At 40.3% G+C, this 17,091-nt stretch overlaps 1 protein-coding gene and 1 pseudogene across 1 annotated transcript in view; one reads left to right on the forward strand and one right to left on the reverse strand.

Annotated features, from left to right (window-relative positions):
- ATP8B1 (ATPase phospholipid transporting 8B1) overlaps positions 1 to 17,091 on the forward strand; it is a 113,975-nt gene that overhangs the window by 83,656 nt on the left and 13,228 nt on the right. The window contains exons 12-20 of the mRNA XM_023531171.1: positions 1,099 to 1,307; positions 2,847 to 2,890; positions 3,532 to 3,688; positions 9,052 to 9,240; positions 10,068 to 10,180; positions 11,815 to 11,979; positions 12,719 to 12,830; positions 13,792 to 13,867; positions 16,803 to 16,935. Coding sequence (XP_023386939.1) covers positions 1,099 to 1,307; positions 2,847 to 2,890; positions 3,532 to 3,688; positions 9,052 to 9,240; positions 10,068 to 10,180; positions 11,815 to 11,979; positions 12,719 to 12,830; positions 13,792 to 13,867; positions 16,803 to 16,935 — 1,198 coding nt within the window. The remainder of the gene's footprint in view (positions 1 to 1,098; positions 1,308 to 2,846; positions 2,891 to 3,531; positions 3,689 to 9,051; positions 9,241 to 10,067; positions 10,181 to 11,814; positions 11,980 to 12,718; positions 12,831 to 13,791; positions 13,868 to 16,802; positions 16,936 to 17,091) is intronic.
- LOC111740381 lies at positions 4,446 to 4,564 on the reverse strand (annotated as a pseudogene).

A 17,091-nucleotide genomic window follows, 5' to 3' on the forward strand; every position in this document is an offset into this window, starting at 1 on the left:
CTGTACCCTGAGACCCAGTGTGATCCGGTGCTCTGCCCTTCTCCAGCCTCCTTGATATTTTCAGTGGTGCCAGTGCCTGCCCCAGGGCCTTTGAACATGCTCTTATCTCTGCCTGGAACATTCTTCCTTCCCTATCTACATCGTTGCTCTTTCGTTTCCTTCGGGTCTCTTCTCAAACGCCACCTCGTCGCCTTGGCCTTTCCTGACCCGTCCTATCTTAGATGTCACTTCCATCCCACGTTGGTCTCTGTTTCTCCTTTCCCTGCTTTGATTTTCCGCAGAGCATTTTCACCACGTGATATATCTTTACTGGTTTATTTGTCTGATTCCAGCAGAAGAGTAACCTCCTTGAGTGGGGATTTTTGTCTGTTTTATTTACTGATGTGTCCCCTGTGCCTAGATTGGTATCTGGCACACAGTAGGCACTAAGGAACTATTTATGGGAGGAGGGAAGACGGAGTTATTTTTCCATCTGTTTGACTTGTTATAAGACATCCTTTGTCCACTTAACACTTGCTGGATATATAAAGTTTCCTTACAATTGAGATGTATTTAATCACTTAGAATTTTAAAACCGAGATGATCCCCTTAGAATTTCTTATTTTGGATATTCTGTAACCTTATAAGAACTTAGGGAAAAAATTATGCTTTTTTTTCCACAACATAGAATCATGATTTAAGGGTTATTTGCCCAAAGTCCTTTTTCTTACTCTAGTGGACGCTCACTCCCTTTGCCCTACAATTGGGACAAAGGTTAACATTGCCATTCCAGTTGTCCCAGGGTGTGATGGGAAATGAGAGAAAGAGAGTTGAATTGCCACACCATGCAGTGCCCTCTGCAGTGCCAGTGTTTATAATGGGGCCCTATGGCTGCGGCTGGATGTGCTCAGGAGTAACTAGCTTTAGGGTGCTTTGACCCTAAAGCTAAAGAAAGATGTATTTGATCAGGAGAACCCAGAGGCTGGGCACATGGGCCACCACCTGGCTTGTGTCTTTGCAGACAAGCAGTTCAGTCCTGTACACACAAGTGAGGATAAGACACACTACCTGCCACTTGTATCCGAGAACTCCACTGAAAGTAATCTTTTGTCTTGCTAGTGTGGAAGTGATCCGTCTTGGACAGAGTTACTTCATAAACTGGGACCTGCAGATGTACTATCCTGAGAAGGACACGCCCGCAAAGGCGAGAACCACCACGCTGAATGAGCAACTTGGGCAGATCCATTACATTTTCTCTGATAAGACAGGGACGCTCACACAAAATATCATGACCTTTAAAAAGTGCTGCATCAACGGGCAAATATACGGTGAGTGGAAGCCACTACGCGGTCCCTGGACATGTATGACCTGAGTCGCTAGTGTCAATCCCAGTGCAGAGCCCTGTGGTCATTCTGGGCTGAGTCCTGAAGCAGTGTCACTGGCATCACTGGGAACACACGCCGGGAAAGGTCAGCAGTCAGAAATAGGCACACATTCCTCAAAAAATTAAACTTAAAATTACCATGTGATCCAACAGTTCTACTTCTAGGCATATACCCAAAGGAATGGAAAGCATGGATGCAGATCTTTGCACACCCATGTGCGTAGGGGCAGTAGTCACAATAGCTAAAGTGTGGAAGCAAGCCATGTGTCAATCAGTGGATGAAAGGATAAAAAAAAATGTGCTACATCTATACAATGGAATATCATTTAGTCTTAAAGTGGAAGGGAATTCTGACACATGCTACAACATGGGTGAACCTTGTGGACATTACGCTCAGGGAAATGAACTAGTCACAAAAGCGCAAGTACTCTTTGATTCCACTTACATGAACTATCTAGAACAGTCAGATTTAGAGAGGTAGAAGGCAGAATGATGGTTGCCAGGGCTGGGGAGAGAGGGAGTGGGAAGTTACTGTTTAATGAGTGCTGAGTTTCAATTTTAGCAGATAAAGAGCTGTGCAGATGGGTGTGGTGCTGGTCGTACAACAGCATGATTGCCACTTAATGGCACTGAACTGTCCACTTAAAAATAGCTAAGATGAAAATAGCCTATTGTTAAAAATAGTAATCGTATGACACCACATTTTCATAAATTTATTTGTCTTTTTAATTAATTGGATTTTATTTCTGTAATGCCATAAAATGAAAATAAGGAGAAATAAATTATTGGTTTCATATAAAAAATGGCTAAATGGTAAATTTTATGTATATTTTGCTGCAATATTATTTTTGAAGTCTATTTCCATTCTAACCTTCTGAAATGTGCTATATATTTATAAAATATTAAGGCTAATACTGTATTCCATTAGAGTGCTCTAACTTTTAAACAAAGACTTAGTACGGTTTTTTTTAAACCATAAGAATACCATATGCTTCCCACCTGTAGAAACCTTGAAACTGTGAACTTGTTTTCACATAATGAGCTTCTGGGAGGAAGGTGGGATGCTGGGGGTTTGAGGAAGTGGTTCTCACGTGCATGGTGGCAGTGCCCTCTGAGCTGGGGGAGGTAAAGCACTCCAAAAGAAGTGATTCTGGCCTAAGAGGAGATCACAGTGTAAAGGGACGTATATTTATTTGACCCTTTAGACCAGGAGTCAGGGATCTTTTTCTGTAAAGAGCCAGATAGGAAATATCTTAGCCTTTGCAGGCCATATATGGACACTATCAAATATTCTTCTTTGTTATATTTTGCTTGTTTTTTTACAATTCTTGGAAAATGTAAAAACCATTCTTAACTCACGGGCTGTCCAGAGACAGGCTGTGAAAGCCATAGAACCACCACCAACATAGACCCAAAGCAAGAGGAGGAGACACCTGTGGACACAGTCGGACACTCAATTTGCTTTGTCTTGTTTGTTTTTCAGGAGACCATCGGGATGCTTCTCAACACAGTCATAGCAGAATAGAGGTGAGTCCTTTCCCTTAAGGAATTGTTGGGAGTGTGTACTAATTTCCCAAGGCTGCTATGACAAATCGCCACAAAACAGCTTAAAACAGCAGAAATCTATTCTCTCATGCCCTGGAGGCCAGAAGTCTGAAATCAAGGTTGTCAGAACCTCTGAATGTTCCAAGGGAAGATCCTTCCTTGCCTCTTCTCAGCTTCTCAGCTTGCCTGCCATCCTTGGTGTTCCTCGGCTTGCAGATGCAGCACTCAGATGTCTGCCTATTGTCACATGGCATCCTCCCTGTGTGTTAGTGTCCAAATTTTTCTCCTTTCATAAGGATACCGGTGATTAGATTGGGGCCCAGCCCAATCCAGCATAACTTCATCTTATTACATCTGCAAAGACCTTCTTTTCAAATTCCCAGATACGAGGGGTTAGGACTTCAACATATCTTTTTTTTTTTTTTTTAGTGGGGGAAAAGGGGGTACACAATTCAACCCACAACAGGGTATCTTTTTGTCTTAAGACTGGTGTGAGCCTTTTGACAGTTAAGAATGTGTTGCAATCCCACAGTGATTTTTGCATAAAGTCTTGGCTTCAAAGAAAAGTTCGTATCATTTGTTTTTATTAACCAGATTTTCTGTTCCTTTTTCACTTCTTTTAGGAAGTTGATTTTAGCTGGAATACATATGCTGATGGGAAGCTTGCATTTTATGACCATTATCTCGTGGAGCAGATCCAGTCAGGGAAAGAGCCAGAAGTGCGACAGTTCTTCTTCCTGCTTGCAGTCTGCCACACGGTCATGGTGGACAGAATTGACGGTGAGTGTTCTTCTTGCTCCTCAGACATTGGAGAACAATTTTTTTAGATTACAGGTAACTCGTGCTTGGGACTCAAATGGATATAGAGTAATATGCAGGATAAGTTTGTCTCACTTTTACTCAAGCAATGAATACTTTTGAGTATCTGCCACTAGATGGTAGATGGGGTAGCAAAACATGAAACACGGTCCTGGCCTCTGAAAGTTTACATCTTCTTCACAGCTATCGCTCCAGCTGTGTTCATCACGCAGTAAATGAAATCTTATCACTGAAAGAAATGGTTGACTCTTGACTTATAACAGAAGAATCAAAATCTTCCCACTATATTATTACTTAACATTTATTAAGAGCAATTAATTTATATCTGGATCTTTATCTGGATCTTTATCTGGATCGTAAACTTTATCTTTATCTGGATCTTAAACTTGGACAGTCTTTTTTAAAAGATAATTTCAGAGATTAACTTTTATTTTCTAGATTCAGATTATATTTAGGGTTTGAAATAATACCAGCCAAAGCCAAGGCCTCCTTAGGGTACCTTATTCATTTGAAGGAGCATAATTAATGTGCATTTGCATGGGAACAAGCAAAGGTGACTTTGGAGAATTCTTTTTTTTGAATTAATTTTTTTTAGGCGAGGTAACCCTTGGTTGACCTCACAGGTTGCAAGGACCTTGTCGGCTTACAACCCCTTATTTTTATTTATATTTATTTATTTATTTATTTATTTATTTATTTATTTATATATTTTTTTATGTCTACACAGCACCTGGTCTTCTTAGGTGATCTCCCATCCAAGTACTAACCAGGCTCGACCCTGCTTAGCTTCCGAGATCAGACAGGATCGGGCTCGTTCAGGGTAGCATGGCCGAAGACAATTAATTTATATTTTTTATGGTGACATTGGTTAACGATATCCAATAAGTTTCAGCTGCACACTTTGACAGTAAGGCATATATATATTCACACTGTGTGTTTACAGAATTCTATATGCTGCCTGTGCCAGCTTTGTTATAGCAAGTTTGTCCAGTGTCAATGAAACCTAGTCATTTTCTCCCATGCATATATAATGATAAATTATATAGACAGATATCTACATTATAGAAAGAGCAAAAGGAACCTTTTTGGCATGTCTATAATTCAGTGTGGTCTGCCTGTCCATTCTCCACTTTTCATCAACATGGCAAAGGCCCCTCTCTGTTTCTAATCCTGAGGTTTCATATGTAGCACCTATTAAACTCCAGAGAAGGAATATGCATAAAAACTAAGTGTCGAAGCTGTATGTGATATCTTTTAGCAAGTTTCAAAGGATCCCATTCTCCAAAGACGAATCTAATAGTGCAATAAAGTAAGATAACAGCAGAATTCAAATTGGGTGGATTCATGGGAGGGTCTATTAGCAGGCAAAGTGGGGAAGATGGAAAGGGACAATACCAGGTCACCGATGACCGAAGTGGAGGCCGAAGTCTGTTCGACTAGCCAAGCACTTTTTACTCATGCAATACAGAGCAGGAATGACATTTTTAAGCAACTTGGTTCTCTTAAGATTATTGAGTCATTAGTAAAATGATTCTAAATTATTTTTGAGTGTGCGGTAGTGTCATTTTCAGAACTAACCAGCCAGCTTAGGCAAATGTGCATTACTCTTATGGTTTCTATTTTCTTCTTTCCCCACTGGGATATTATGAGAAGAGCCCCGGACTGTGTGCTGGATGCAGATGGGCCATCCTCATGGGGGTCCTAACACACAGTAGAGACCAAAGCCTCTGTCTGAGCAGTAGCTTCCTCTATTTACAGGAAGAGGGGTGGAGTTCAAAGTCTCTTCCCACCTAACATTGTGCAGCTCTTTGTTCCACTGTCTGCTGCGGCAGAGTCTACCATCCCGAGGAACCCTCTCTCGTGCAGTATTTGACAGGCACATGCGAGGCAAATGCTCTAGCCCCTGAGAATGGAGACAAGTTGGATTTCCAAGTGCGGGAGGTTAAAAGAGTAATTAGTTTGGCTTTGATACATAAGGTACCTAGAAATCTTCCCTTGCAAGGGACCATTGGGATCGCTTCTCCAAATTTTACAGATAAGGAGGTGCAGACCCAGAAAGCACAAGGAGCTGCCAGAGCACATGCAGCAGGTTCAAGCTCATTCTAGTTGAGTCCTCCTCGCGTTCCACCATGCTGGTGCACCTCTGGTCTTCCGCTCTCGTTTTCCCTCTTTTATAAGAATAACAGAGACTGGTTAGCCTTTTATTATGTATAACATCAACGAGAGAGTGGAAGAAACGCTGTCCTATATGGTGCCAAAACATCTGACTAGTTCAACAGACGGTTTATGCAGCCTGGGTGTTGAGTACACGTGGGGCATGATGGGGGCGAAGTGCGAAGAGGTGCCTTGGTTTTCTATTGCTCTGTTACACAATACCACAACTCAGTGGCTAAAAATACCCATGCGTTAGCTCACAGCTCTTTAGATCAGAAATCTGGCCATGGTACTACTGGGTTCTCTGCTCAAAATCTCATTAAGATCAAGGTCAGGCCATGTTCTCTTCTGGGGCTCAGCATCCTCTTCCAAGCTGTGTGTGACCGCCAGTTGCTCTAGTCACTGAGAATGGAGACAAGGTGGATTTTCAGATGGAGGAGGTTAAAAGAGGTATGGCTATGGCGGAATTCAGTTCCCTGTGGTTGTAGGACTGAGGTCTCCATTTCCTTGCTGGCTGTCAGCTGGGGCTGCTCTCTGCTCCTGGAGGCCTCCCTCCCTCCCTGCCACATGGTTCCCTCCATCTTCAAAGCCAGCAGTGGAGAATCTCCCTTCCATCAAACTTCTTTCATGCTTCATATCTCTCTCACTAGGAAAAGCCCTGTCTCTTTTAATGACTAACCTGATTAGGTTGGGAATACCCCGGGGAAATCTTGAGATCAACTGATCTGGATCTTAATTAGACCCGCAAAATCCCTTTCTGGCAGTATCTAGTTTAGTGTTTGCTTGAATAACTGGAAGGTGCGTGTACACCAGGACTTGGGGCAGGCGGACCTCAGGGCCATCTTACACTCTTGCCTCCCACAGAGGCCGTGCGAGAACAGAGTGTGAAAGAATTGGAGGCCATTTCTCTCCCTGCAGGTCTTTAAGTTGGGATGCACCATGACTATGTTTTAGGAGTTGGAGCAGGGAGACACGGGAGGTTGCTACAGAAGCCCAGGGCCTGGATTATGGGGAGATGAGAATGCCTTGAATGTGGGGTCATTCCGCAGACAATTGAGGGGAAGGAGTTGTCCGAAAGCTAACTTGTTTCAAAGCTGGTGACCAGCAGCCTGGGGAGGCTGTTATCACCCAGAGGGAGCTACAGAATCGGTCTGATGACATGTGGGATTTGTAATTTGAACACCTTTTTTTATTTCTATCAGTTTCATGATCCACAAATTAGTCCATAAAAGAAAAGATGTTCTCTCTGGTTGCCTCTAACTGTGCAGAAACGGTTTCAGGGTCATTTCTTAGTCTAGGTTTCTCCCTGTAAACATGACGTTGAAGTTTGAGCCAGGCCTCCGAAGCTTCAGCGTCTCTATTAGTCTGAGATTCTGTGGTTCCATTACTAGAACAAAATGGAAGGATTTTCTTTTAATGATAAAAATATCAGTGTTTGTTCCAGATATGATTGTCTTACTCATGGGAATTTTACCACCTTTCATCTTTTTGTTTCTTTTGGAAATAAGTTCGCCACCAGTATGATGCAATATACGTATCTCATGTGCCAGCCAAGCTTGGCAAAGGCGAAGTTGTGTGTGCTGTGTTCTCACTGCTGCTTGTTTAGCTCCGGTTAAATATTTTGCCCTCTGGCGTGCGTGTATGTTTGTAGAATGCTGGATTTAATTTGTAACTTCTGCTCTGCGGCTTCCTGGGTGAACAAATAGAGAGAGAGAGAACCTAAAATATCATCTTTAATTACTAATTGGGAAGTGATTAATACTGACTTAATCAGAGCGACCCACCTGCACAGGTATGTGAAGGAAGGAGGGAGGGAGGAGGTCTACCTACAGAGTTCAGCTCTAACTACAGCGCTCACTGTGGAGCACCCCCCACTTCCACATGGACTGATGGTGGAAAAAGCTGCCCATCCATCCACGACCTGCATCCTGGTCAAACAATGGTGGGAAACTAAATGCCTTTTTCTGTAAAATTCATCTGACCATAGAAACACTTTGTTTTCCTGCTTGCAGCAGAAGAGCTAGAGGAGAAAAACAAAAAATCTTGGATAGGCAGGGTTTTTTTTTTAACTCTTCACTGGAGGGCAACATGTGTGCAGAGACAAGCATATAGCTTAATGAATTTTCACAAACTGAATACTACTCCCGTGTCATGAGTACTATATTTTTAAAAACAGAACGTTGTCCATTCCCTAGAAGTACCCTTTGTGTTCCCTTCCAGTCCTTGCCCCTCGAAGTGTAACGACTGCCCTGACTTTGAACAGCACGGGTTAGCTTCGTCTGTTTTTGGTTCTATATCAATAGAATCATGTATATGTATGTCTGGCTTTCTTTCACTCAACATAGTGAGATATGTTTCAATTGTCAAAACGTAGTTGTGACTAGAAGGCAGTTTTCTATTATTTAACTTTTAAGAACATCAAGATATTGAACAGATTGACAAATTGTGAGGTTTGTTTTTTTTTTAAATATGAAAATATAGCTCAGGTGAAGTAAGCACACTCTTGTAGAGGGAAGATAAACTGGTACAACCCTTTTGGAAAACGAATGGTCAAAAATGATCCATATTCTCTAGCTCAGTATTTTCACGACTAGGAAGCTATTTTTAGAAAATAAAGTCAGAAAAACCTTTGTACACACAAAATGGATGTTACAGTGTTATTTTTGAGAGCAAAAAAATTGGAGAGAAACTAAGGACCTGTAATAGTAAAATGGTGGCATGCTTACTTTCATTAAAATAGTGTTTAGGAAAAAATCTTAAAGCTATGGCAACATGCTCACATCGAATGGTCAAGTAATCAGGATGCTGTAGATTCAGCATGATAGACACTATTACCATAGTTTATGGCATAAACCTAGAACTAGGCTTTTTCAAAACGACTGGAAGGAAATATACCAAAATGTCAGCAGGGCTGTTTTTCCTCTGAATGGGATTATGGGAATATTTTTCTTATTCTCCGCCATTTTTTTTTTTTTAACTTAGAGTTTGTTACTGTTTATAATTAGAAATAAAACTTTAGAGTTTCAAAAGCGTTTGTGTCGGCATACTTGTTTTTTTGGGATGGGAGTGGGCTCTGCAGTGCCTCCTCACTTCTGGCGTGGACTCCTCGTGGTGAGCCCTGCGTTTGGTGTCACAGTTTGTCTGATTTTGTCCTCCGCCTCCTTTGTTAGGTCAGCTCAACTACCAGGCGGCCTCTCCCGATGAAGGTGCTCTGGTCAACGCCGCCAGGAACTTCGGCTTTGCCTTCCTAGCCAGGACCCAGAACACCATCACCATCAGTGAGATGGGCACCGAGAGGACCTACAATGTCCTTGCCATTTTAGATTTCAACAGTGACCGGAAGCGAATGTCTATAATCGGTAGGACTCCCTCAAGAGTATACCTGTGAATCACTGATTTAGAAGCGACCTGTCACACATTTGGTTTAGTGACACCAGGATAAAGTGGCCAGTGAATGAACTACTTGGCTCCTGAAAGATTTCTACAGACTTACTGAAACTAGTGTTTTTTTCCTTCATTCTGCCCGATGTCCATTATCCAAAGAAACATTTGCAATGTATCCAAATCTTGTAAATGTTGACATTCTTCAATGATATGAGCTGTCAGCTGCTGAATCTGGGGTGGCAGATGCAACAAGCCCGAAGCGGCAGCTGGACAGCTTGCAGCACTGCCCACCTGTGTCTTTACTTTGTGAGCCCCTCCAACTTAAAATCTAGTTCGCTATGAAGCATATGCTACAGTTAAATTACTACACAGATCAAAAAATCCAAGAAGACGGTCACAAGGAGCCATGTAATGGTCCGAGTGTTAAAGGCGGTTAGTGTGACAAGTCTGTGGGTAAAAGAGTCCTGTTGGTTGACAGGATTGAGGCTCTGTGGAAGAAACGAACTAGCACAGAGCGTGGGACATATCAGGGAGTCAGTAAGTATTTGATGAAAGAATAAATAAGGACACAGAAAACTGAATGACTGAAAGAATCTTTTCATATTTATTTCACAAGTGCATTCTGTAGAGGTAATGGCTTACCCACTTTGTTGAGAGCAACATTTTCTTAGGTGCATTGATGATTTTAAACCAATGGTGAATTATTAGCACAGTAACACTTCAAATTAACTTTATCAATGTAGTTTTCTGTTAAGAAATCAAACCTAATTTTATTATTTGCTTTTCTTTCCCTTGCCACTAGTAAGAACCCCAGAAGGCAATATCAGGCTTTACTGTAAAGGTGCTGACACTGTAATTTATGAACGGTTACATCGAATGAATCCTACGAAACAAGAGACACAGGATGCCCTGGATGTAAGTCTCACTTTCACTCTTTATGCTAAAAATTCCAAACTTAACTTTCTGGAGTGAAAGCTGTATGTTAACTGGTGATCCTTCCTTTGTCTTGTAATCGAGTAGAAAGAGCACCAAAGTAGGAATACGGCAGGCTGGTTCCTGTTTTGCCCCTGCTGGTGACTTCTTAGAAAGTGACCATGGTGCCCTTTCCCAGCATCCAGGTTGGCAGAATCTGTAGGATTGGCCCAGAGGAATGACTGGTCTCTCTTCCAGTGACCTTGAACAAACTACATAACCATACTGAGCCGTAGGCTTAATATCTGCTGTGGGCCCCAAGGACTCCACCAGCCCCCTAGTGTGTAGCAGAGGAAAGAAAGCATTCATATATGACGGGGCATGACAGAGCCTCGTGTCGCATAATTGAGTTCCGATACTTTGGTTAGTGAATCAGTTTGGTCTTCATTGCTTCCAACCTGTGTTCTAAGAGGACTACATATTTAGTCCAGCGATATTGCAATTATTCAGAATGATTCTGGAAATTTCTTCTGTAGAATTGCCTACCAATCCTCATGTTTTGGTTCTATATGATGATGGCAATGAAGTGTGAAAGATATGTATAACACCTGGTATCCCAGTTCTGTCTCTTTATCTTGTATCCTTGGGGGAGATGGTTGTCTCAGATGAATTATTAATTGCCCATATGAAAAAGGAAGAGGATAATTCCTACCATGGAGAGGTGTTGCAATGGAAAACATCTTGCAGTTACCAGCACTTAGTGAGTGCTTAATAAAGGGTAGTTTCTTCCCTTTAAGTGTCTAGTCAAGTTTTGGGGCCAGCCAAAGGTCCTTCAGAAAGAAGCATGATTAATATGTTGTTTATTAAGTGGGGTCACATTTTAAGATTAGACACACTGTTGGAGCAGTTACAATGCGTAATTTCCCATGAGGATATGAACAATGCCAATTAATCAATCAAATGCAGAACCTTCCAAAGAATCTCTGAAGCAAACACTCAGTTGGGTGAACCAGTTCCGCCATCTTAGCTAGACAAGATGTGACTATGAAGTAATGAAATATTTTTACTGGTTCATATTTAAACTATTTAAAATAGCTTAAATATGTTCACCATGATTAAATTTTCCAGACACTTTTTTTCATGAAAATGTTTCATCTCAGTGTTAAAATGTTTTGTTTAACAGTGGCTCATGTATTTCAGAATTGGTTTGAGGAAGTAATGCTTGTTGAGAGTTCATAATTGGGCTTGTTTACGGGAACAAATTATAAAGTTGTCAGTTCTACGTTTACATCATTAACACCCCCAAGGCAGCTCCCTATATCTGTTATTTTCTTGGTCATTCAGGAAAAAAAAAAAGTTTTCTTCACTCTAGTCACTTGATTTAGAAGAAAGGCATACATCTCTTTTTAATTAATTTGGGAACTAGAAATACAGTCCTCAGATCCTGAGGATACTCAGAAAAACAATAGCATTTGTTTAATCTTCTCTAGAAAATGTATTTGTATGGAATCCTTCATTTTTCAAGGCCTCTTTAAAAATTCTTATTGTATTACTTCAAATAAGATTTCAAACTTGATCTCGAATTACACAAAATTAATTATTCTTTGGGTGGATGGATTGTCTTTTAAATGACACAGATCTTTGCAAGTGAAACTCTTAGAACTCTGTGCCTTTGCTACAAGGAAGTTGAAGAAAAAGAATTTGAACAATGGAATAAAAAGTTTATGGCAGCCAGTGTGGCCTCAACCAACCGAGACGAAGCCCTGGATAAAGTATATGAGGAGATTGAAAAAGATTTAATTGTGAGTTTTAACCTTCATTTCACTGATATCCTAAACAGAATTCAAAATTATATTAACTTTTATTACATTTTGATCTCATGCTTGAAAGATAATTCTAACTTCAGCATTTGGAATTGGTATAAGGGAACTAGGTTGCTTGAATTTCTTTTGTTCGGCAAGCAAAATATAAGTTGCCATTATGAGAAACAAAAGGCAGAAAACATTAAAAGGGGTCCTATTCTGATTCTATTATTTCTATATCATTTATTAAAATTCATTATGATTGTCGTACAATAACAAGCCAGCATCTACATAGTACATTGTGAAAACTACTGAAATGATGTATATTTTGTAAAATTTTGAAAAAGGAAAATAAACTATTTGTAAGTAAAATTTTTCAGAGTTTAATACTTACTGCACCTAGAGTTTAATGGGAAATGTTCAACAAGTAATTTTGACCTTTAGCAAGAATCGGCTTATGTCCATGTAAAGTAACAATAAAAGTACATTTTTAATGTCCTTGATTTTGTACTTATATTTTTTCTTACTTCAAGAAAAAAATTTTGGGCTACTTTGGTTTGCGGTGTGAAGCATGGCAAGCTTTTCTGTCAGTGTTGGCCATTGGCCCCAGTAGAGTACCAACTGGGGCATAGAATTAGCCTTTTTTTTTTTTTTTTGCAGATTGGCAGACTGCAATAACAGAATATTTTTGGCTTATTTGCTCATTCTTTTTTTTTTTTCTTTTTAATGTACATTCCAGCTATTGGGAGCTACAGCTATTGAAGACAAGCTACAGGATGGAGTCCCAGAAACCATCTCAAAACTTGCAAAAGCTGACATTAAGATCTGGATGCTTACCGGAGACAAAAAGGGTAATTCACTGTATGGAGAAGTGTATCTGTTAACACAAATATTTGCAGTTCTTGTTTCCCTGGGCCAAGGTGACCTTCTCAGACTTTCCATCCTGCACAGACACTTTCCCTCAGAAACCTTTCTCTTATTCCAGCCCACTCTGCCTGCGTCCCTCCTGAAACTCCCTCAGTTATTCCTTATAATCGAGCTCCTGGTCCAGTCTTGCTGATTGTGATTAGTCTTGTCCCTCTAACCAGACATGGGCTGCTGTCCTAAAGGGCCATCCTTCTTGGCCCTTCTGTCTTCCCCAGCGCTTGGCCATTTGTTGGGCGTTGGTTAAAATACTACAAAACACTGAACAACTTTAGTTTTCTTGCCCATTTTATTAATTGAAAATGATAATTAAAATGTTATGCCCCAGGGCAGATTTTAGTTTTTAAGTTTAGAGCTCAACAGAGTTGTTTGGCGTTGACATTACTCCACTGGTGTCCCACAGGAGACCAGATAATTTCTCTTGCTCTAACATCAGTGGATTCCACACACTGATAAGCTACAGGAAGCACAGCCCTGAGCATAAACAAATACCAATGGGCGATGACAGAAAAAAGAGGGAAGATCTCCAGTAGGAGCCCCATATGAAGGCCGATGGAAATGAACAATTTTTTTTTCCTTCTATAACATAATGATTAAAACCACATTAACTGAATGTGTTTAGTAAATGTTTTCTTAACATTTATTAAATAATCAGTTGATGTATTCGATAACATAGCACATTTTTTTATTGAAAACATCTCAAACCAGACTTCAAACTTTTTATTACAAAGGAATTTTTTTTCTTTATGTGATTTCTATACATTGCTATAAAAAAAAAGCCAGCATATTTGATTCAATCTGGCTCTTTCATTAACTGAAAAAAATCATCATTACTAAAGTCAATTATTAAATTCATCAGTAGGAATGACATCTTTTTTTCTGTTGTAGAAACTGCTGAAAATATAGGATTTGCTTGTGAACTTCTGACGGAAGATACCACTATTTGCTTTGGGGAAGACATAAAGTAAGTCCAGGACCTGCAGGATGAGAACATGAAATGCCTCATTTTTATAAAGGTGACTCGGTGCGGTAGACACAGCAGACAAGGAGAAGTGGAAGCTAGAGAGAGTGTCACTTCAGACAGTTTCTTCATGTTTAAGTGAAGCAAGAGAACGGGAAGCTCTAAGGCATCATGGTTGTGGCATGGCCTCACATCGTAGGGAAACTTGGGGCCTTTATCCGCCCTTTCAAGAGCTGTTTTTCTCCATTCCTTAGAAGTCCTCAGCGCTTATCTGCTGATAAAGGAAGCGGGCCTGTGACACCACTAAAATTAATACGAACTATATTCATGTATTGTCTTTTCTAGGAATTTTACCTTTTGAAAGGAAAATAGAAGAAAAATCCACAATCTTGCCTGAAAGGAAATGTTTGGGTGGGTTACATCTATAGTCTTGTCTTGATTTTCAGGCCTGAATTTCCACGCTTAGCTTGTGGTGAAACACTAGTTAGCCCTAAATCAGAGTTGCAGCAGACCTGGAAATATATTGGGGGAAAGCCCTGTGGTGTATAAGCTAGAAGCGTGCTGCACACAGTTACCAGGACCTGTTTGCCACTGGCTTGACAGTTCCTTTTATTTCTCAAGACTTCCTTATGACGTCTCCCTCAGGCTGTCATAAGGCCAAATTAAGCTGTTAACATACACATTTGCCTCCTCTGGTGAGATGATGAGGGAGTTGATGCTTATTATTAGTCTTCTTTCTAATGATGATGATAGAGCTTTCGGGAGTCCTTCCAGTATATTAGGCACTCTGCTAAATTAGACAAACAAAATTAGTAGCCTTATAATCTAAAGAGATCAGTTCTGTTTGAATAGAAGTACAGAAACCATGCCTCTTTGTGCTTTTAGGTTTTGAAAAACAGCAATGGACAAATAAATACTAATATGTTTACTTAAGTAACTTCTTGGTTTTAAGTAATTTAATTAATTACCATATGGTATTCTTTTTAAAGTGCTGAAAATTGAGCCCTGAGCTAAATTAGAACATAAAATGCACGCAAGTAGCAAATTTTATCATCATGCTTTTAGCTCAGCTTATCTTTATAAAGAGATGAACCATCTTTCTAGATGGTTTCCGAAAGAATGAGCCCTATAGAATGATTTGAATGAGCAACTTCACATTTCTTTCTCTTTCATCCTTTTAGTGATTTGTCTTGATCATTCCTTATTTTCAATTTGAAAATGCTAATTAAATTAATGTGTAAAATAGGATAGTGGACAACGAATCCTCTAGTGCAGTGGTTCTCAACAGGAGGCAGTTTTACCTTTCATAGGACATTTTGCCATATCTGGAGCCATCTTTGGCTGTCACCATGGGAGAGGAAAGGTGCTACTGGCTTAGCGGTTAGAGGCCAGGGATGCTGCCAAACATACTACAGTCCAATGGCCAGCTACATACAACAAAGAATTATTTGTTCCAAGACGTCAAGTGTCAAGGTTGAGAAACCTGTTCTTAATGGTGAAAAATAATGGCTGTGTGTGTGATGAGGAAAGCCCTGGGCCAAGAGTTAGGAGACCGGAGTCTTCATCCCATTTTCCCCCACAACTTGCTGTAGGGAAATCACATCATCTCTGTCGGACTGGATTTCCTTAGTTGTAACATGAAGAGATTGGATAAGATATTTACAGTCCCTTCCACTCCAAAATCCCGACTCATTTTTCTATCACGTGAATGTGTTATATGTGCTCTTCTCAATAATGTGTTGATATAAAGCACTGAGCATTTCTCAAAAGCAGACATAACTTTATGTGCAGATAAGCTTCTTTTTGCCAAACAATAGCCTATAGTGCAGTAGGGTTCACCCCAGTGCATTTTAATTCAGATTAAGATGGCCTGCCTTCCGTCGCTTGTGAACACATTTTCAATTGTACCTTCTTTTAGCTGTTTTGGCAAATAATGAAACAACAAGAATGTGGTGTTCCCCATGGTGGAGGAATTAAGGCTTAGTAAGATTACATGTCACCCATTAAAAAATGGGCAAAGGACTTGAACGGCCATTTCTCCAAAGCGGATACAGCATTGGCCAACAAACATATGAAATGATACTCAATATCACTAATCATTAGGGAAGTACAAGTTAAAACCACAGTAAGATAGCACCTCACATCCATTAGGATGGCTACTCTCAAAAAAACAGACATAACTAATGGGGGCCGGGACGTGGAGCCATTGCGACTTCTGTGCACTGCTGGTGGGAGGTGAAATGGTGCAGCCACTATGGAAAACAGTATGGTGGTTCCTCAGAAAAATTAAAAATAAAGTTGTCATATGACCCAGCAATCCCACTTCTGGGTATAATCCCAAAGAATGGAAAGCAAGGACTCGAAGAGAATATTTGCACACCCATGTTCATAGCAGCGCTATTCACAATAGCGAAGAGGTAGAAGCAAGCCAAATGCCCATCAGTGGATGAATGAATAAACAAAATGTGTTTTATCCAAACAATAGAATACTGTTCACCCTTAAAAGGGAAGAGAATTCCGTTACATGCTACAACATGGATAAACCTTAGGGACATTATGCTAAGTGAAATAAGCCAGTCGCAAAACACGAATACTGTATGATTCCACATATATAGATTATCTAGAGTGATCACATTCACAGAAAGAAAAATTGGAGAGAGCGGTGGGTCTCAGTGGCTGGGCGTGGGGAGCATAAGGACTTACTTAATGGGTACAGAGTTTCAGTTTTGAAGGCGGAAAAAGTTCTGGAGATTGGTTATACAACAGTGTGAATATACTTAATACGGCCGAACTGTACACTTCAAAAGAGTTAAGATGAAAATTTTTATGTTGTGTTTTTACCACAATTTAAAAAAGAGAGTATATGTCAAAATTACCTCCCAATCCAGGCCCTGTTCATGACCTTGCTCTTTAAACATTTAAATTCCTTTTCCCTCAGTGCTCTTCTTAACACGAGGATGGAAAACCAGAGGAACAGAGGTGGAGTCTATGCAAAATTTGTACCCCCAGTGCATGAACCCTTTTTTCCATCCAGTGGGAACCGCGCCTTAATCATCACTGGTTCTTGGTTGGTACGTAACATGAACGTACATGTGCCTTTGTCTCAAACTAAAGCAGTTCATTATGGGCCAATTTTAGATGGCTTTTCATGTGAACTGCCAACCTAAAAATCATTTAGCCCATAAATGAAAGTGCAGTTTCCCAAGTTTTAAGACTTAACGTTATAC

The sequence above is a fragment of the Pteropus vampyrus genome, unplaced genomic scaffold (assembly GCF_000151845.1).
Source record: "Pteropus vampyrus isolate Shadow unplaced genomic scaffold, Pvam_2.0 Scaffold62, whole genome shotgun sequence".
NCBI classification, from domain to species: Eukaryota; Metazoa; Chordata; class Mammalia; order Chiroptera; family Pteropodidae; genus Pteropus; species Pteropus vampyrus.